The sequence below is a fragment of the Rhinichthys klamathensis genome, unplaced genomic scaffold, assembly GCF_029890125.1.
Source record: "Rhinichthys klamathensis goyatoka isolate OS25496 unplaced genomic scaffold, OSU_Roscu_1.1 h1tg000271l_1, whole genome shotgun sequence".
Taxonomy (NCBI): domain Eukaryota; kingdom Metazoa; phylum Chordata; class Actinopteri; order Cypriniformes; family Leuciscidae; genus Rhinichthys; species Rhinichthys klamathensis.
Genome location: NW_026606791.1, coordinates 88,774 through 110,630, shown reverse-complemented (window position 1 = coordinate 110,630; position 21,857 = coordinate 88,774). Strand labels below are relative to the sequence as shown.

At 37.0% G+C, this 21,857-nt stretch overlaps 1 protein-coding gene across 2 annotated transcripts; it reads right to left on the bottom strand.

The window, feature by feature from the left end:
- Positions 1-721: 721 nt before the first annotated feature.
- Positions 722-21,227, bottom strand: cers2a (ceramide synthase 2a). Of its 2 annotated transcripts, XM_056268421.1 has the most exons (12): positions 20,824-21,227; positions 19,723-19,791; positions 14,790-14,963; positions 13,980-14,097; positions 13,633-13,751; positions 12,281-12,338; positions 11,068-11,118; positions 10,681-10,773; positions 5,370-5,498; positions 3,668-3,774; positions 3,240-3,393; positions 722-989 (listed from the first exon to the last, which is right to left on the bottom strand). In XM_056268421.1, the coding sequence occupies exons 3-12, from the start codon at positions 14,960-14,962 to the stop codon at positions 849-851; spliced, it is 1,143 nt and encodes a 380-aa protein (XP_056124396.1). In that variant the 5' UTR covers position 14,963; positions 19,723-19,791; positions 20,824-21,227; the 3' UTR covers positions 722-848. The 2 variants fall into 2 exon arrangements, with proteins under 2 accessions (XP_056124396.1, XP_056124395.1); XM_056268420.1 differs by lacking the exon at positions 19,723-19,791 and having other exon boundaries at positions 20,824-21,226.
- Between the last annotated feature and the right edge of the window lie 630 nt (positions 21,228-21,857).

Sequence of the window (21,857 nt, the reverse complement as noted above, 5' to 3'; positions counted from 1 at the left end):
AACAGTTACAAGACAAACGTTAAATGCAACAAAAACAAAGCAGCATACTGATTCAGCGACTTTGGGACAGGCTATCATGGCATTACAAATCATGAGTCTTTGTATCTCTAAAAGAAGGAAAGCTGGGTCAATAATGTTTTAGTGCAACTGCATTGGAGAAAGATCAGTGAGGAAGACCCTCGGTATACACACACCTGCGATGAAGGTCACGTGTGTTTAATAAGGTAAGCAGGCGCGTGAAGGTCACTTGGTGAGACTGTTATTGTCAAGTGAACAAATAGGACATGAAGAAAGAAAAAATTATTCCAGTCAGTTTCTGGCAACTTCAGAACACCGATACTGGGAAATCTGACAGTTGACCAGAAAGAAAAAAAACATGCAAAAAACTTACTGACAACTAAAGGGAGGATAACAGTGTGTGATGCCCAAAAAGAAATTAAACGTATGAACAGCAGTACAACTTTGTACTAATAAGGTACTAAACGCGTACTAAACTGGAGGGAATATTTCCAGTAGAACAAGTGAATGTTGGATTCACTAACATTAGAGAATCTAAAAAAAAAAAGGTTATTTAATGATACAGTGCCTGCTAATAGTGTTTTGAATAGTTTGCAAGGGGTAAGAGGTTATTTTGTTCCTCTTTTTTGAAGTATTTCTGTTTCCAAAAATTAGTATCACATTTACTACATGTGTATATGTGTGTGAGTGTGCGTGTGTGTGAGTGAATGTGTGTGTTTGCTCTGGGCCTTTTCAATCTATCAAACACCCCTGACATTAGTTTGTTGGTCTCTCTCGTCCATGTGCACATGAAGGGCAGTGTTGTACCTCCTCTCTCGTCTCTGAGAGCATCACTCATTCTTGCGGTGATGGTTGTTGTTTAAGGGAGAGTGGCCGTTCTGCACTGCTCCATTTTTCATTGGTGTCTCGTCGTCCTCGTCATCCTCGGACTCTGTTTCTTCTCTGTCACTCCTCTCGTCCTCCACAATATTCTGCGGCGGGACAAATAAACGTTGATGAAGCTTTTAAATCCTTGCGATTCATATATCTTACAATTTTTTCAGCTCAAACCCAAAGATTTTCTCACTCATGTCATTTCACATGATTTTTTTCCCTCATTTGGAACACAAGGAGATATTTAACAGACTGTCCAAGCTGCTCTTTTTTGTCAAATTAAATTGGATGGGAACAAGGAATGGCGATGATCACCATTTATTTTCATTGTATGGAGAAGAGCAGCGTGGACAATCTGCTAAATATCTTTAGTTTTTTCCCACGTGTGAAAAACTGTTTGGATGGTAAGCAACTGATTGAGTCAACCAACCATTTAAAAACGTACACTATGTAACTTTTGGTCCTCTAGCGGTTAAAAAACAAAACTGTATGCATTTTGCGGAAGAACATTGTTTTGGTTGTGCTTTGGCTCTGCATGACTGAGCGGTGTTCTTGATGTTAGAAATGTGATATTTATAACTTTAAGAGAAAAAAACATTTTATGGGGGAAGAGGGCTATTTTCGTCTTCTGGCTTTGAAATCATCAGTGTTACAGAACTATAGGGGTGTCCCCGACTAAGGATTTTCATAGTCGAATCAGATTCGTCAAGTCCTGCCTATAGTCAACTAATAGTCGAATCATGTGTGTGGTGTTGGGGAGGGGGGGGGCTTTAACATTTTAAAGCCGCGATGTACAGAACATCATACAAAGATATAGAAGAAAATGTATAAAAACATTTTGGATCAATAAAACTAAGAAATAACATAAATAACAGCAGAAAGGCCACACTGCAGATAGGATTTGCATTTCACATGCAAATCAAATTAAATCGGCTGAATTGCCTGTACGAGCATGAAGTAGGCCTACAGCGCAACATCGATGCACTGAAAAATAATCAACAACACAATATACATTTATAATAAATAAAAATACAAAACGAAATAAGTCAGAATCAAGTCACAAGAAGCAGAACAAATGTGCGCAAAATGCCGAAAGTGCAGGGGAACAAATATTCAAAACACAATTGTCACAAATAGTTCAATTAGATAACCCTGAGTGATCAATTAATAAAATAAAAATAAATTAATTATTAAAATAACGAAAGTATGGCCAGGATTGTCAATTTTGTCTTTTTAACTGCAGAAACAACAATAAACGCTAAACTGGAGCCGCAGTCTTTTTAGCTAAACGTGTTCACAGTATCCAAAAATCAAATTAGAACCGGCTGAAATGTTTTGAAATCACTTGTACCCATACCTGATCGAAAAAACAAAATCCAGTCTTTCACTCGGCCTGTGTCCGTTTGAGTCTTTTCAAATTGTGTGCGCGGATAAAATAGCCCTACATTCTAAAACGCTTAACGGCTTTGTCCTAAAACTGTTATATTAAAAGATCAAATTCTGTACACACACAGTACACACCTTATTAATAAAGCATACTATATAGCCTACAGAAAAGCAGATGAGCCCAAAATATGAACGCAATGCGTTTTATTATAGGCTGCGTTAAGCATTTCCTCCCATAGAAAACCGTTAAAGAAAAAGCTTTACGTGACTTTCTATAGGAGAAACGCGTTGCGTTCATATTTTGGGTTCATCTGCTTATCTGCACATGGAATGGTTTCTTAAGGTGTGTAGCTTACTGTGTACATACATTAAGCACGTAAAAGTGCCATTTAAGCGTTTTAAAAGCTTTTTTCACGTTAAGCGTTTTAGAACGTCCCGAGGAAAACCTGTTAACGTTGGCCGGCAGAAGTGCGATCATGGTTTTCCTGATGCTAAATCCAGCCTTGGAGAATATCCTTTCTGATGGTGTGCATCTTTAGATTTTCTTATCCCAGACATTTTTAAAGATTTAAATCCCTGCCGACAAGACGCTCCTCTGTCGGTCACGGATCGAAAGTGAAACTTTCGGATTTATTCACGCTGCACGCACGTTAAAAAACATTCTTTCTTGGCACGTTTTTATTGACAGCATTATCATAATAGGCTGTATATTAACGTATTGACAGAAAACCAGTAGTTCTATGTGAAATCAGACATTGAGCACACTCATATAGCCAAAATGACATAATCCTCGTTTAATAACACATCTGCGAAGATTCGACCGTGAGATTGGTAGTCGAATCAGGCTCCTCCTATCGAAGCATCGAATCTTCGACTATTCGGGGTCACCCCTACAGAACTATAGTGTATGAAATGCCAAAATTAAATATCCAAATCAGTGCAGTCTGTGTTGGTTAACTTACATTGCCTGGCAAGAATTTGATGGCCATACGCAGGATGAGTACGGCCCAGAAGATGTGTAGACACAGCAGCACAAACAGCAGCCCGTTAAAGAAGTAATACCCAAAGAACGGACGGTAAAGAGTCACTGGATACACCCAGGTACAATGCATGATCCTGTGAGACACAGAAAAGAGAGAAAGTGAGAGTTTTACATCTGACATTTACCTAGCAGTGAAGAGAAAAGGCATATGGAGTTAATATTAAAATGTATATAGCAATAACTAAAGATTTGGCATTTCAACCAATCTAGGAGACAAGCACAAATTACTATTTATAGAGCTTTCATTTGATAACTCTTGACAAATATAGAAAGTGTCAAGAGAAATGAATGATTTATAGTTTAATAATAATAAACCTTGGGATCAAAATAGAAAATTATTTAACTCACCCAAATGGGAAGATGATGAGTCTGGTGATTATGAAGACGACAGCAAATAAGATGAATATGTAGTTGCACGCTTTTCTCCAGCCGGCATAGTTAAACATCTTGGCAGACTGTTATAGGACAGACAAGACATGTGTTTTTGACTCTTGCACAAAAGCACCACTAGGGAGCAGTGTTACACACCTGCATTAAAGGGATAGTTCACCCAAAAATAAGAATTCTGTCATTAATTACTCACTCTCATGTCATTCCAAACCCATAAGACTTTTGTTCATCTTCAGAACAACTTTTTGATGAAATCTGAGTGATTTCTGTCCCTCCATTGACAGCTACGCAACTACCACTTTGATGCTTCAAAAAGTTCTTAAAGTGATCGTAAAACTAATCCATATGAATTTAGCGGTTTAGTCAATTTTCTGAAGAGACACGATTGCTTTATATGATGAACAGATTGAATTTAGGCTTTTATCCACATATAAACATTCATCAATTCACACATCAGTTGTGGTAAACGGAAGCTCAAGTACGTTCGCTTGACGTGCGAGAACCAATGAGGTTCATTCTCGTGTTACACAGCACGTTTGAGCTTCCGCAAGAACCAATGAGGTTCATTCTCGTGTTACACAGCACGTTTGAGCTTCCGCAAAAGGTTTGTTCTCGCGCTTCAAGCAGGTTCGGTTGAGCTTCTGTTTATTTTCGCTGATCAATGTTTATATGTGAATAAAAGCCTAAATTCAATCTGTTCATCAGATAAAGAGATCGAGTCTCTTAAGAAAATTTGGACTAAACCGCTTTATATGGATTAGTTTTAAGATCTCTTTATGAACTTTTTGAAGCTTCAAAGTGGTAGTTGCGTAGCTGTCAATGGAGGGATTCATTTGTTCCGAAGATGAACGAAAGTGTTACGGTTACGGGTTTGGAACGACATGAGGGTGAGTACTTAATGACAGAATTTTTGGGTGAACTATCCCTTTAACAACCATGACAGACTGAAGTAGATTTACTGAATTACTTCTGGCTTTTACAGAATCTACATGAATTTAAAAGCATATGAAGCTCAGTAACAGCACTGGACAAGATACTTTTTAATATAAAACTTAAGCTTACAACTATCAATATAGGATACCTGTGAAATCATGGACTGGACAGGACTGGGATCTGGATGTGGATGTCACGAAACTCAATTAAGTAGGCAAGACCTATATATGTGATAAAATTATTTTAATGGTGACTAACATTATTTTAATGTCAATTTTGAGAAGTCCATGATCAGACTACTCTCCTTGAACCAGTACTTGAACCACCGAAATGATATTTATTTTGCCCAGAAAGTTTTCAAAAAGGTCTTAATTTATAATACAGGTGTAGCGGGCAGTTTTAGTTAAGGTATTCAGCAAAAATCAAAATAAACAAGGAGAAGCCACAATTAAAGATACTGCTATCGGGAATATGGATGGGATTAGACTTCTCAGAGGAAGTTAGCAGAAAAAACATATGTAATTTGCTCTATGATAGCCTATCCAAACAGAATTAAAACAACTCACCACAGTTCAAGCATTCTGTTAAACAGTGAAATACTGCTTTCACTTGAAATACATTTATTCTAATGTTGCTTGAAAAACGTTTGTTTTTTTAATTGAATGTAACAAAGTCAAAGCTCCAGAGACACAGTCTCAACACTAATGTTCTTCAGATGTTCCATTACCTCCAGAAGATAGTCGGAGGCGTCGTGCACCAGCATAATGAGGGTTCCTGCTCTGATGTAGTTCACACACCAGGAGAAACTAATCAGCACGATGGTGGCAACATGGTGCACTATTTGTTCTTTAAAGTCCTGAGGAAGAGAGAATGAGAGGCAATATTATCTTACCAACAAAATAATACAATGGCTTTGGACATACATCATCATAAGCCGCGTTTCCACCGCAATTACCAGGAACTATTTGTCCCAGGAACTTTTTTCATAGGAACTTTTTTTGCCCCAGAACGGCTGCTCACTGCGTTTACACCGTGGACTAAAGTACCGGGAAGATTAGTCTGGTGACGTTGAACTGCGTGCGACTGCTCCTCCCAGTCTGCGCGTACTTGTTTTGAGTTTTAAGTATTGAGGAGATTCAAGCTGTGCTGCTTTTGTGTGCGATCTATTGGTTTACTAAGGAGGTAATTAACAAAACGGCAGAAAAGAGACGAACACTAATACCAAAGCGTATTCATTTCAGAAAGCTCGTAATGCTAGATATAAAAGTAGACAACGTTTGTTATCAGCTATAGCGGACATGTCCGTGAGATGGATGGGACGAACGCGCGCCATCCGGCAGAGAGAACAAGGTAAAATAACCAATCAGCATGTTCAGCGCACAAGTCCCACCCCGAAAGTTCCTGAACTCTGAAAAAGTACTACCTCGCCAGCAGGGACTTTCTGGGGGGGAAATTTTTACCCGGAACTTCATTTAGACCCTGGTTCCTGCAGTGTAAACACACGGAGTACCACCCCAAAGTTCCTAGTTCCTGGGGAAAGTTCCTGCGGTGGAAACGCGGCTATAGTGCCATGGCATTATTTGGAGTACCAGGTTAATAATATAAATATGGAATACTACCAATCAAAAGATTGTGGTCAGTAATTGTTTGGAAAGTAGTCTCTTAAAGGGATTATTCACCCAAAAATGAAAATTAGCCCATGATTTACTCACCCTCAAATTATCCTAGGTGTATATGACGTTCTTCTTTGAGACGAATACAATCAGACTTATATTAAAACATGGCCTGGCTCTTCCAAGCTTTATAATGGCAGTGAATGCCTGTTTCTGTTTTGAAGTCCATAAAAGTGCATCTATCCATCATAAAAGTGCTCCAAACGACCCCGGGGGGTTAATAAAGGCCTTCTGAAGTGAAGCGATGAGTTTGTGTAAGAAAAATATCCATATTTAAAACTTTATAAAGTAAAATAACTAGCTTCCGGCCAAACGAACATACGGATTCGACTTAAGTCTAAGCGCAACTTATGCGAGTAATGCGATGTACTGCTGATATTTACGCTACGCCATGATGCTACTTCGGACGTCATAAAATGCGCTTTAGGCGCAAGTAGACTGAGTATGGACGTTTGGCCGGAAGCTAGAATTTTACTTTGTAACGTGCTAAATATGAATATTTTCTTACACAAACGCTTCGCTTCAGAAGGCCTTTATTAGCCCCCCGGAGTCGTGTGGAGCACTTTTATGATGGATAGATGCACTTTGATGGACTTCAAAACAGAAACAGGCATTCACTGCCATTATAAAGCTTGGAAGAGCCAGGACATTTTTTAATATAACTCTGATTGTATTCGTCTCAAAGAAGAATGTAATATACACCCAGGATGATTTGAGGGTGAGTAAATCATAGGCTAATTTTCATTTTTGGGTGAACAATCCCTTTAAGGCCTCATTTATGTGATAAATTACAGTAAAAAACAGTAACAGCAAACCAACACACCAGGTTGACTAGAAACATGAAACTATCCAGCCATGACTTCCTGTTTCACAGGAGTATAAATATAAGGAAACACAAAGGTCAAATTCCCTTAAACATCCATCACCATGGGTAAAACCTTAGTAGATTATTGGTGGCAATGGTTCTATGATCTACTTAGGCTTTTGATGCTTTTGAGAAACTCGGCCCTGATGCACAGCAAAAGATTGTTGAGCTTCACAAAACAGAAAGTGGCTGTTCCCAAAATTCCCAATCCGGACAATAATTAATAAGTTCCAATCAACAGGAAATGTTATAAATCTGCCTGGAAGAGGACGTGTGTCTATATTGTCCTAATGCAAGGTGAGGAGGAGAGTTTGAGTGGACAAAGACTCTCCAAGGACCAGAGCTGGAGAATTGCAGAGATTAGTTGAGTCTTGGTGTCAAACAGCACCTACATCACCACATGTTGTTTATGAGGGTTTCAATGAAAAATCCTCCTCGCTCATCCAAAAACAAACTCCAGCATATTCTGTTGTCAGACTCTACTGGAACTTTAACCAGGGGGCTATCAGATTAGACAAAAAAAAAATATTTTTTGGTCTGGATCCTGTTGCGAGCCTATTTTTCTGCAGGAGGTCCTGGACATCTTGTTCAGATAAATGGCATCATGGATTCTATCAAATATCAACGGATAAAAATAATCAAAACTTGACAGCCTCTGCTAGAAATCTTATAATGGGCCGTGGTTGAATCTTCCATCAGGACAATGATCCAAAAACAAAAACAAAAAAAAACCACAAAAATGTGTCACTCACCACAAAATTAAGGTTCTGACCCAATAGAAAACTGAAGAGGAGTGTATAAACATGGACCTGGGAATTTAAAGGATAAGGAGAGATTCCGTATGGAGGAATGGTCTCTGATCTCTTGTCAGGATTTCTCTAAACTCATCAGGCATTACAGGAGAAAACTCAGAGCTGTTATCTTGGCAAAATGGGGTTGCAAAAAGTATTGAATAAAAGGGTGTCATTAATCTTGGCTAATGTGTATTAGAGAAAAAATATTTATTTCATAATGAGATTTTGTAACATTAAAAATGTGTCACTTCAGAATAAAAGTATTAATTAAAAAAAAAATGTAACTGATGCCAAGCTTTTGAATGGTAGTGCATATTACAAAATATCATGGTATTCTCTCACCAAATCATTGTATTTCTTCACAAACAAACAAAACGCATATTACAACCTTGTACATAGTGCAGCATCATTAGATTATGCTTCTGTTTATTGTTTATTTTTTGCTAAACTGCATCTGTAATATAGCTTTTGCATAATCCTTCTCTTTTTCTAAGAATTTAAGGCCCTGAATTTGGATTTCACAAACTCTGTTGAGTGATATTAGTATGATATTACTCCAGCTTTAGAGTCAAAGTTCAGGATGAGCAGCATAGACTAGGTGACTGATTAATCAAACCATCACGTCAAATAGATGACCTATTAAACTCAGTTTGAGAAAATATCACCAGGTGACATTTTATTATCTCAGGCTAGTGACTTTTTCATGTTGGATGAAGCTTGATTTAACGTACACCCCAAATGTAAATAGGTTTTGTGTGGATGTATCATCTTATTAGACTCTCGAATGTTCCTTCAAACTTTAGGAAGAAGGTACATTGATGCATTCTTCATTCAGTTTAGTTCTGAAGCTTTATTCACACAGTTGGCTAGAAGTTTAATGGATAGCACTAAACATGAGACATACTTCATGAAGAGCTTAAAAAGATAATCTGAAGTGCAATCGCACTGTTCTGAGACTCTAATTTCTTTTTTCAATTTCCATTCTTTGTGCTGGAGACAGACTATATAAAAATCAAAATTTATGTTATTGGGCTCTGTGAGACAAGAGATTTTCCACAGGCACACAAGTAAAATATTAACTAACCTCACACGCATACACAAACACGGCAGATAACATCACACACCTAACAGACATCTTGTGGAAATACTTGTACAAATAATCAACATTTCAAAACTAATGCTGTGGAAGCTTGTTTCCTCCATAGTGTAAAAAAAGGTAATTGCAACATTTTAATCTTACTACTCACAATTCGTACTATACACTCACCTAAAGGATTATTAGGAACACCATACTAATACTGTGTTTGACCCCCTTTCGCCTTCAGAACTGCCACGAAGCTCCCGTTCCACCACATCCCAAAGATGCTCTATTGGGTTGAGATCTGGTGACTGTGGGGGCCATTTTAGTACAGTGAACTCATTGTCATGTTCAAGAAACCAATTTGAAATGATTCCAGCTTTGTGACATGGTGCATTATCCTGCTGGAAGTATCCATCAGAGGATGGGTACATGGTGGCCATAAAGGGATGGACATGGTCAGAAACCATGCTCAGGTAGGCCGTGGCATTTAAACGATGCCCAATTGGCACTAAGGGGCCTAAAGTGTGCCAAGAAAACATCCCCCACACCATTACACCACCACCACCAGCCTGCACAGTGGTAACAAGGCATGATGGATCCATGTTCTCATTCGGTTTACGCCAAATTCTGACTCTACCATCTGAATGTCTCAACAGAAATCGAGACTCATCAGACCAGGCAACATTTTTCCAGTCTTCAACTGTCCAATTTTGGTGAGCTCTTGCAAATTGTAGCCTCTTTTTCCTATTTGTAGTGGAGATGAGTGGTACTCGGTGGGGTCTTCTGCTGTTGTAGCCCATCCGCCTCAAAGTTGTGCGTGTTGTGGCTTCACAAATGCTTTGCTGCATACCTCGGTTGTAACGAGTGGTTATTTCAGTCAAAGTTGCTCTTCTATCAGCTTGAATCAGTCGGCCCATTCTCCTCTGACCTCTAGCATCAACAAGGCATTTTCGCCCACAGGACTGCCGCATACTGGATGTTTTTCCCTTTTCACACCATTCTTCGTAAACCCTAGAAATGGTTGTGCGTGAAAATCCCAGTAACTGAGCAGATTGTGAAATACTCAGACCGGCCCGTCTGGCACCAACAACCATGCCACGCTCAAAATTGCTTGTGATTGGTTGATTAGATAATTGCATTAATGAGAAATTGAACAGGTGTTCCTAATAATCCTTTAGGTGAGTGTATAACTCACAATTGCAAGTCTATATACACAATTCTGAAGGAGAAAAAAAAAGCTAGAATTGCATAAACAATTCTGAGGGGGAAAAAGACAATTGTGAGATAAACTTGCAATTGCAAGTTATAAAGTTCAAATTGCAAGATAAAGATTTGTGAGCTGACTTTTGTTCTAAGAAATGTGAGTTTATATGTTGTAATTCGCACTATATAACACCCAACTGCGAGTTTATCTCACAATTCTGAGGAAAAAAAAGATTTAAAATCATGAGATATAAACCTGTGATTGTGAGAGAAAAAAGTTAGAACAGTAAGATAAAAAGTCGCAATTACCTTTGTAATTTTTATTCCGTGGCAGAAACAAGCTTCCACAAATACTGGAAATTTCTATTAAAAAGATCGACATTTTTTTTTTTTTTAGGCTTTGATATTCTCAGCACACTCACTTTTCGCTTGACGTCTGACGCTACGCTGAAGAGGAGTGACATGTAAAACCCTAGTTCGATCATGTAGTACCAGTACTGAGAGGGCAGCAGCGGCTAGAGAGAGACAGAAAACAAAGAAATTAATCAAATATGTTGTTTTGATATCTCAGTGTGACAGTCAACAGAACAGACGTCATGATCCAAAGCTGTAGGATTATCTGGAATCAGTTTGCATATTTCCCATGGCAAATTCAAAGTTCTCTGCGTCTCCTCTAACTCTCTTATTTACATACTGTAGGCTTATCAACATGAAAGTTCACTGAAAGATCGCTTTAGATTAGGCCAATGTTGTGAAGACCCTTTTCAAATCTACAATCAATGGAAGAAGAATAAAAGAAGTGAACATACTAGCATTGGAAACCCCGCCCACATCTCCTCCATTTTGTAGAACCAAGGTTTCTGCAAAAGACAAACAATATGAAGAGAATATGAGCCAAGACAAAGAAGCTCTCACATTTCATCTCAACAAAAGCAATGCAGGTCACAAGTATGACATTACAAGTATGATGGAGGAGTAATGGTTCACTAGTATGGGTATTTTAACAGCCAATGCCAAAATCTAGAGAGCAAGTTGGCTGATAGCTGATGTAATGGTAGATATAAACCACCAGTCAAACATTTGGTTGGTTGATTGGTGTTTTAGCGGCATGCCAGCTTACTTGGCTATTTTTGTCTCGAGTGACAAGTTGAAATACTATAAAAGAGCAATTACATTTTGTTTTGCTTTGGAAAAAAACCTGGGTTCGCAAACACTTTTAGCAAACACTTTTAGTTTTGATGACTTTACTTTTATTCTAAAATGTATAAAATAGCAATAATAAAGAATAAGTAAGTTTGTCCAAACTTTGGATCTGTAGTTTACATATATAATTATGATAGGATATACATGTAATGTTAGCAAACAAGATGTACACGATATTGCTGAAATTAAATGGATACATTTATGGATAAAATTGGGAAAATTTCCAAATATTTCTATTAATTGTGAGTAAGTATTGTATAAAACAAACAACACTTTTCATTCATATATTTGAAACCCAAAAATTTGAACTATCCCTAGACAAAACAGAATTTTGAAAATGGCAGCCAACCAGCCAAGATTCAAAATGACAACAGCCATACTAGGAAACATATAAATTAGTGCTGTCAAATCAACTAATCGCGATTAATCACATCAAACATAAAAGTTTGTTTACATAATATATGTGTGTATATATTATATGTCTGTGTGTGTATATACACTGTATACACACACATTTATATAAATGTGTGTATATGCACAGTAATAGACAGACAGGCACACATATATATAATATCTAAAATAAAATAATATATATATATATATATATATATATATATATACCCAAACATATATTATGTAAACAAAAACTTTTAAGTTAGATGTGATTAATCGATTTGAGAGCACTAATATAAATATTAAAGGCCAAAAGTAGGATTTGGTTCATGCCGATAAAACTCAAAATGATCAAACATTGGTCGATATACTAGTATACACTGATATAATAACAAATAGGAAAAGGGAAGCGTTTGAAAAACTTACATCAATAAGTGCAGCAAGGCCAGCAATGAAAGCAAGAAGGTAAAAGGTAAATCTCCAACTGTAAGAAAATGTACATCCATTTCAGCAAACGACATATATTAGCAACATAATATAAAAAGCAATGCATCTCTCATATCAATAAATGTCATTATTATTTGGATTATTGGTTCCAAAACATTATTTGATCACCAGCCATTCAATTCAAGGGTCTACACTTATTTTTGCATTATGAAGTTACTACAGGACACACATCAACAAAATGTACAAAAACAAGCCGATAGAGTCCACTCACAATACAAACTGTACTATTACAAGACCACATCACGAACAACAGCACCTAAGCCTATATTTAAAGCATCTATGACCTACTATTGTGACTGACAGTAGGAGACGGCATGATAACAACAACCTAATTTAAAGGATGTTTTCAAAGCTCAATACAAGTTAAAAGCTATTGACAAGCCTTTGTGGCATAATGTACATTACCACAGAAAATAAAAGACGCAATTACAGTAGTGCACTTAGCCTACAAGTAAACCGGGTCATGCACTTTTGAAATATGAAGCTTGTTAAAATCACCTACATGAATTATATTTGAACTGTAAGGTGGTGTAAATTGTAATTTGTTTTGTAAGTGGATGAACTTCAATGCAAGTGAAAAATGCTTTACATGGCCACAAATTGATAAAACTTTGCACAGACATGGTTGGTAAACAATATCACACTAATCGTGTGTTGAAACGTATAATATTGAAAAGTGTACTCTCAAAACTGTGTGGATTGAGATGTTTGCTGCTCAGCCTGGTTATTTTATCTGCATTTTGTTTTTAATGAAATGTATACATTTTGAGGGACGGTTTGAAAAGGTAATCAACATTATCCCAAATGCTTCGGATAAATCTTAACTTGTATTGAACCCTGCACATTCCTTTAATCACACGTATTGGATGCGATTCTGAAGCACAAGACAAATAGATGTTGAAATGTCAAGGGCGAGATATTAAAGGAACAACCCACAGTTAGTAAAACACAGTGAATTTTTGCATGGGTAATGCATGGATAGATTAGCCAAATTGTATTCCGTTTATTAACACCACATACCGTTTCTCCAGTGTGAAATAGACTTCCTACCACCTAATAGAAAATGTATGTTTTTTTTTTTTGTTGCACAGTGAATATTGTGTAATAATTGCATACCTTGCCATTCTCAGATTACTCAATCATGTTACTCAATCATTTTATGATGTTTACGAGCAGTCAATTGCTTTTTGCAAGACTTGATACAGAATGATGCAATTTATGACCATTTATGAAAGGATGGGATCGGACAGCCTGTGTGTATCGCTCTGTACCTGGCCTCTCTGAACTTCTTCAGCTGGTTTGGTCTCTCTTGATTCCGTCGTCGCCGGAACCATCTGTGGATATGTCTCTCTGAGTACCCGGTCTTTTTACCTAAACTCTCGATTTCACCCTGTAGAGTAACGTAGAACGTGAAGGGTCCGTTAATGGTGAAATATGAGTTGAGTTAGATATGTCGATCACAAGTAGACTGAAAAAAATTCAGTGCATACATTTTTCTGCATACATTTATCTATTTATTTAACAGAAGCTTGCAAATGAGGAAACATTCAAAAAGAACATATACATAGGGTTGTTCTGTACTGATGAGTTGGACAGTGTAGAATATGTTGAATTGTACCTGTTTGGGATTTTTACTTGTGATTCTGAAGTACGACTCCATTATAGGGTCGTGAGCCACTCGCACTCGGGTTTTCTCCTTTACGCCCATAGCTGTGGCCAGACGAATGGCCACCGTCCTAAAGTTGATGAACAGTGTTAAACTCTCAACACTTGAGTTGGAAAAACTGAAAACACTGCATCAATGTTAACCATATTTAAAACATTGATCATTCAAAGGTTAAGTTTTTGAAATTTCACACCATGTCAAACATAATTCAGATTGATTACTAAATGATTCCATTTACAAGACAGATGATGAAATATCAAATATCCTACATCTGTGCTGCAGTAAACAGTTGTTCACAGTAAGTTTAATTCACTCCATATTACACATATTATGCTAAGATTTAAAAAATATATATTTTTTAAAGAAGTCTCATATCCTCACCAAGGTGCATTTACTTGAACAACTATAGTAAAAACAGTAATATTGTGAAAGGTTATTACAATTAGTTTTCTATTTTAACACATTTTATTTCTGTGATGAAAAGCTGAATTTTCAGCAGCCCTTATTTCAGTGTCACATGATCCTTCAGAAATCATTCTAATACGCTGCTCAAGAAAAATTTCTTATGATTATCATTGTGCTGATTCATATTTTTTGGGAATCAGTGTTAAATGTTTTTCAGGATTCTTTTATGATGAACAGCATGCGTCTATACATGCACTTCTGATAAAAAAAAAGCCCAGTGCATAAACCATGTGTTGCAAATACAATATTGACATTGGCGTTTCTTAACCACATAAAAACACTCAATCTAATGCTGACCTTTCAAAGACCTGACGTATGATAAGGAAGACGAGGGCGATGGGCAGGGTCACCCAGAGGTCAGATGCTTTGGAGTAGATGACACCATCGCGATCCTCCAGGTTGGCCCAGCCCAGGCCTTCTGGAAACCACAGCCTCTCGTTCCAGAACCACTCTCTCAGCCCGGACAACATCCTGATGCAGAGGAAGACACATATGACATATTCAGACATTTTGAAAGACTAGCCTAAAATTAAAAGTGATTTTGTGGGGCTTCTGGGAGACACATACACACACATCACTCGCACACAGAGATCGGAGTTCGTGCTTCGCATCCACAGAAACTTGACATCAACGCTGCTCTGCAACTTTTTTCTTTTAGTTCATCCACTTACAACACAAATTATATTTTACACAACCTTACAGTTCAAATATAATTCATGTTAGGTGATTTAACAAGCTTCATATTTCAAAAGTGCATGACCTGGTTTACTTGTAAGTGCACTACTGTAATTGCGTCTTTTATTTTCTGTGGTAATGTACATTATGCCATATCTTCTTTACCTACCTACTGTGAATTTCATTTCAATGACAGTTTAGGAGATATTCACTGATAAATGTTAGACAAGGTGCTGTAATGGATCTAACCCTTACTTAGATCCTTAAGTAAGGGTTAAGGATCTAAACGTATCTTAAAGCTGCTCTTGTCCATTCATCAAAAGTGAATGGGGATAGAAGCTATTAAACTTTAAAATTATCTTAAAACCATCGATACACTATATTCCTAGTTTTTATAAGAGCTATGTGTGTGTGAATCAGTTCGGCCCACTCTCTGAAAATCTTCCCATCTCATTCACGTTACTCAGATAAATTAAAAGACAGGTTTGGTGTCAATATATGCTTGATTTACCTTTTTTCTTATGCCTTAATCATTTTTCATTGTGACTTATTTGAGGGTAAGGATGATTTTTTTTATATATATATATAAAAAAAGCTATTTTACAGCTTCAGAAGACTTCTAACACAATTCATAACACATGAGCTGTGGACTCATATGAACAGAATACTTATCCATTTTACATAAATTGATGTATTGAATTGAACAAGACGAGTTTAAGTAAGGATGGATTCATGAATGATTTAAAACAACAACAAAAAAATGCAGTGAAAGTGAACGGTGATCTGCTTTTGGGTTTTAAAGATAGAAACTCAAACAGGTTTGAAAAGTCACAAGGATGAGGAAATGGTTTTTATTTTCACATCTATGACGCTAATTACATTACTAACAGTACATTTTAAACTTTGTTGGGATCTTGGCTTAGTATGCTGAAATACAAGTTTGAACAGGAATGAAAACCTCTTGTAGAGCTTAAAATCAACTGCCAGGACCATACACCAGGAAAGCGAGAGAAAAAAGAAGCCTGGCAGAAAACAAAGCTGTTGCATATTATTTTTACTTTTCAGACTCATTAATTCCCTCAAATTTTGGTGTGGTAATTACTGCTGTTCCGTGGGTGTGTCCACGGATTACAGTGTGTGTGTGTTTACTACTCACTGCTCCTATTGTGTGTGCACTTACTTGGATGGGTTAAATGCAGAGGACAAATTCCAAGTATTGGTGTTACCATAATTACCCTTCACATCAAATGTCCCTTGTAAATATTTTATTCATATTGATTGAATTTTATGTTGCAACGGAGGTGTGGGTCACATCTGTGAAATTTCAGTGAAATTTTGAGGGCAAAAAGGTCCATTGTACAATGTCAACAGTGTAACAATGTAATCTATGAAGTTGTGATGTTATCCGCTTAAGTTGTGCGTAAGGAATTCTGTTTCCGGGTCCAAGCCTTCTACTCATTTCTAGACGTTTATGGGCACTGTTGATTCAGATCACACATTTAAGATAAGCTTTTTAAATGGTGTACACTCACAGTCTCACGGCATCCCAGACTTCAATATTTTAACGATTCATAAAAGCTGAATAACTGTGATCATCTGAGATTATTTGCGTATAGAGACAAAGGTTAGGATCGTGATTTTTCAGTAGTATTACAGTGGCACTGTGAGTGTACATTAGCACTGTTTGTTGTTTGCTTTAGGCAGCTGATAGAGCTTTTGGACCGGAAATAGTGACGTCAGACTTAACAAAAGAAGATTGAGAGACAAATCTTTTAAAGTGGAGTATACTAAAAAAAACATTTGGTGAACTTTTAATTAGTGCAGTCAAGATGTTAATGCAATTTGTACATATTTTTTTTACATGGAACATATTTGTTTCCATGCATTTTGTTGAGATGTCTTATCTTGTATAGCCTATTGTATATAAATGGTTGATTATTCTTGTTGCTTATGTATTCATTGTTATTTGACCTATTACTAGATTTTTTCAAAGTGTATGTATTAAAACGTATCTAATATGCTATAATAATAACTATTCTTATTTTGTATTTGGTTAAGTTTGTTTATTACCTTAGAAGTTAATGGTAACTATGGTACCACCAAGAAATAAAGAATAAAGAAATAAAACGTTAAACTCAGTTCCTGGAGGGACCCAAAGCAGTTCCACACAATGCTTCATATAAGAGTTCCTCAGGGAACCACCACTTTTGAACGGGTTCTGCTGGAGTGGTAAAGTGAGGAACCCCAAAAGGTTCCTCCAGGATCCTTTCATTTTTACAGTGCTCAGAGGAATCATGTAAGATTCACAAAAAATTTGTTTCAGAATCGTGGCCAAAATTGTAGTGTGTACCAGGCTTACGTTGCTGGCTTGCAACAGGCTTTAGAATCTGGAGCACACAATAATGCCTTAAAATACTGTCTATGGAGGCAGCTCAATAGTGTTTGAACAGAGCATGCGTTTAAAGTACAATATTTACACATTACACTGCCAATAAACCTTCATAGAACACAAGTAACACATTAAGAGGACTAAATATGCTGCCATTCCCTTAGCAAACACTCATGTCATCCACCCTCAATACTGATAATCCACATTATTCATTCAGAAACTAAATGTGGGCTGATGAGCTATCATTTTAACCACAAAGAAAGTCAACTTTCTGTAAAAGATGAGCTCTCCTGAGAGGGACATGAACACATCCCTGGTACAGATTGGTGAACCATTCACACGGGTCCAAGAAAATATGTGGAGGACTTTTCAATGAAAGCCCCTCCTTATCCTCGTGCTGCTGTCAGTGACACGGTTTGAGCGGATGGGTCGACAGCTGTACTAAAGCCTGCTCTGTTTCAATGGAATCATTCTGAGAGGTCAGCATGACATCATGGCCGCTGTCATTGGCTGGCAGCGGCTGAAAAGCTGCACTGTCACCTGTGGTAATGAGCACTGCTTGGAGCCGGCCAGGCTTGAGAATGAGATGGATTCTCTCCCTTGCTGTGCCATTCTGTGTGAATGAAGAGCTAAATGCACAGTGATAACACAGACTGTCAGAATGTTATCTGAGCAAGCCTTGAATATATCAGCAATGTCAAAGTGTCAAACTTTGATAGAAGACCTGCACTGTTATGACTGAAAAAATTCAATCATAGATGACTTCATAATTCAGAATCTTTCCTTTTCAATAATATCTTTTTATGTTGAGGGGGAATCCAAAACACTGTTTATTAGAAATCACCACAGCTACTGATGGATGTTTTCACAAGCATTGGTGAGTTCGAAATAGCAAAATGTCTCTCAGAGGACTTAATTAATTTCCAAGCATGAAATAAGACATTGGACTTTGAACATGGAGTCTAAAGACTGTCTGTAAAAGTCAGCTTTCGTTTGCATTCACTCTCAGCTTTGAAGAATTGTTTGGTTAGCAAATACCCAAACTATAAAAGGCAGCTGGAGAGCCGTAGTTGTGTTTTTGTTCATGAATGAATCAGTGACTGACAGAAAAAAGATAAATCAGCTTTGCTGTGTTTTGTGTGAAAAAATGCATTTGATGTTTAAAATTGTGATGTAGGGGAAGTAGCAAGAGAACTTTTATTCCGTATTGTGACGTGTATACGAGTGTAGCGAATTATCGGAAAGGAAAAAATGTAGACCGGGACTTGGTTCTATGGATCAGCTGGACAGTTCACGTATTGTAACTGCGCAGCGCTTCTGTGTTGTACGTCACACGTAAGCTATTGGCCGACACTGGTCATGTGTGTGATGCGTGTGATGTACAACACAGAAGCGCTGCGCTGTTACACTACGTGAACTAACTCGAGGCCCACAGAGAAGGAAATGAATAGTTGAATAAAGTTGTTATTTTTGTTTGTTTTTTTGCACACAAAAAGTATTCTCGTCGCTTGATAAACTTAAGATTGAGCCACTGTAGTCACTCGGACTATTTTAACAATGTCTTTCATAACTTTTCTGGACCGGCAAGTTTCAATCCCATAGAAGCCTATAGAGGAGTGATCCAGCTCTCAGATTTAATCAAAAATATCTTAATTTGTGTTCCGAAGATGAACGAAAGTCTTACGGGGTTGGAACAACATGAGGTTGACAGAATTTTCATTTTTGGGTGAACTATCCCTTTAAACGGACTAAAAAATTGGAGAAAAATTAAAAAGTGCATTGATGAGTTGTTCACAATGAGATTTATAACATGCATTTAGAATTAATGAATGATTTCAGTGAATGATTCAATGACTATTTCATAAAAAGTATGCATATTTGAATACAAAACAATACACGTTTCATGTCCAAATATGCCTATACTTCCATATTATACAGAGTATACAAAAAGTAGTAGGTCAAATGAGTATTATGTCCATTTATTCAATATTCATAAAATAGGAGCAAAATAGGGATGACCTGAACTAATCTTTTAGTGAACAATTCCATTTAAAACTTATCAAAGGACATAGATTTTTCTTTTGAAAACTTAATTAGTAGGGCACAACAACAAATAAAAATAAAATAAAAAATGGGAAGTTACAACGTCAAGTGCATTCAACAAACTTTAGTCGGAGCAAGATGATGGTGTACCTTCTCTTAATTAAAATACAGCAAGGTTTTTGAAATCTACGTCTAAAAAATGAAGAACAAAGAATGTACATTAGGTGTATTTAGCAGTTTAATGTTTTTAATTAATTCATAAAGTCATTGTAACTATTGTAAACTTTATCATTACATATGTTGTTTTTATATTACAATGCTACTATATTTTGTGCAGTGAATTAACTTATTTTGTTGTAAATAAAAAAGCCCAACAAAGTCACAGCCAAATACCTATATAAATAGTGGCTTTCAGTCAGGTTTCTCACTGACACGCCCCAACTTGAAAAGAAAATCCAGAGCTTCCCATTCGTATTTAGGACTTTGTGGTGGCGTGATCTCGTGCATACGATATTTTCGACATGACTTGCCCGCACCATTATCCTTTTACTCCACGTATGCCATGACGTCATACATAGGTATGAGAGTCCACTTCAAAGCCCTCGAGGCTCGAGTGCAACACGAGACGATAATCACAAGTTGATACGTTGATGATATCGTACAGGAGAGATCAGTTAGCCTTCCATTATAACGGTTTACATTAAAACCTGCTTGTGAAAAACAGCCGACGTCCTTTAGCGTGAAAACATTCGAGGCTAACAAGATTCGCTCCTGTTGGTCTTCAAAAGACTAACTTATCTAGGTAAAATCCTCAATTTTGCATTCACTCACAAAGCATTCTCCGAGCAGCTTTCAAACATGGAACCCGCTACTTAAAACCAGGAAAGAGGAAACATTGTAGGTGTTCCAAATTATTGATGCATTTCGACGTATTACTACACGAACAAGTTACGACGGATATTAGTTCGTAGTCTTGTTGTATTCACAACAGTGCATACTTAACATCACGCGCTACTAAATGTTACGTTACTTCCATTGCGCCGTTCCCAGTGTAGGCCGTATACATCATCAAACAACTGACTTCAAGAGGCGATCGAGCCAAAACACAACAGTAGGTTAAAAAATACAACAAATATGAATGTGTGAAAATAAATTTAAGAAAAGGTCAGCTCAACTACAAAGAGCGGCGCGGGAATAAGCATAACTGCGTATTACGGTACTTACTTTCAGCAGTAGTGCGAAACACACGGATGTAAGCGCGTGAGGAGATGAGATGAGATGGATTTAGGAAAGGTGCATGAAAAGGGGGTGTAATCTCGCAGTTATTCAAGGCAATCTGTACAATTGTGATCGTTCTTCATAATCCATAATCCAATCTGTCAGCATAGTTTTCTTAAATCCGCGTAATAAGAAAAAACCGCCAAAGGAAGGCTGGCGTTAAAGCTGACGTTCAAACTCTTCCACTTTTTGGTGTTTCCCCCGCTTCGTTCACTGTTGGTAGCTCGAATTATAAACTTTTCTCTTCACATGTCCGAGTTTAAAGTGTCTAGACGTACTTTTGCCGGATGTTGTTGAGAGCCGAATCGAGGCAGGCGAATGAAAGACAGAAGAGGTGGGCCAAAAAAAAAAAACGAGGAGTGCGATTCTAAATATGAAGGGCGGGGCAGAAGCTATTTAAGGTGACGTTTAACTGCATGCGAGTTGTGACGTTTTAAGGATGACGAAACCTTTGAGGAAGCTCTGTTATTGTTAGCTGTAAATTACTAGGGTGATTATTTGTGGGTCTCAATTGAAAAAAATATCATTGAACTAGAAGTATAATACCTGAAGAACCATAATTGCATCACAACAAGGCATTTAATTTCATGACAATGACACAAAGTCCGTCCAATTACAGATTTGTATCTATATGGATTATAGAGTAGCCTTATATTATTTTAAACATGATGCATTTGTTATATACACCACTCAAAAACAGTAACGGTTTGCTATTAATATTAGTTATGCATTTGTTTTTTGTTGTTTTTTCCCCCAAAATTAAAAGAATTGCCTTTTTCCTATTAATATTAAATCATATTAAGTTAATATTTTTCAGTTCTTATAAAACTCTATATAAACTCAGAATAAAATTCTGTTGTGAATTTTTTTTAATCCAGAAGGTAAACACTTTTCATTTCTAATTATTGTTTTCAATGTGCATGTCTTTGATTACTAAAACATCAATTTTAGTTTTGTCCATCTTGCAATTGTTGAAATTA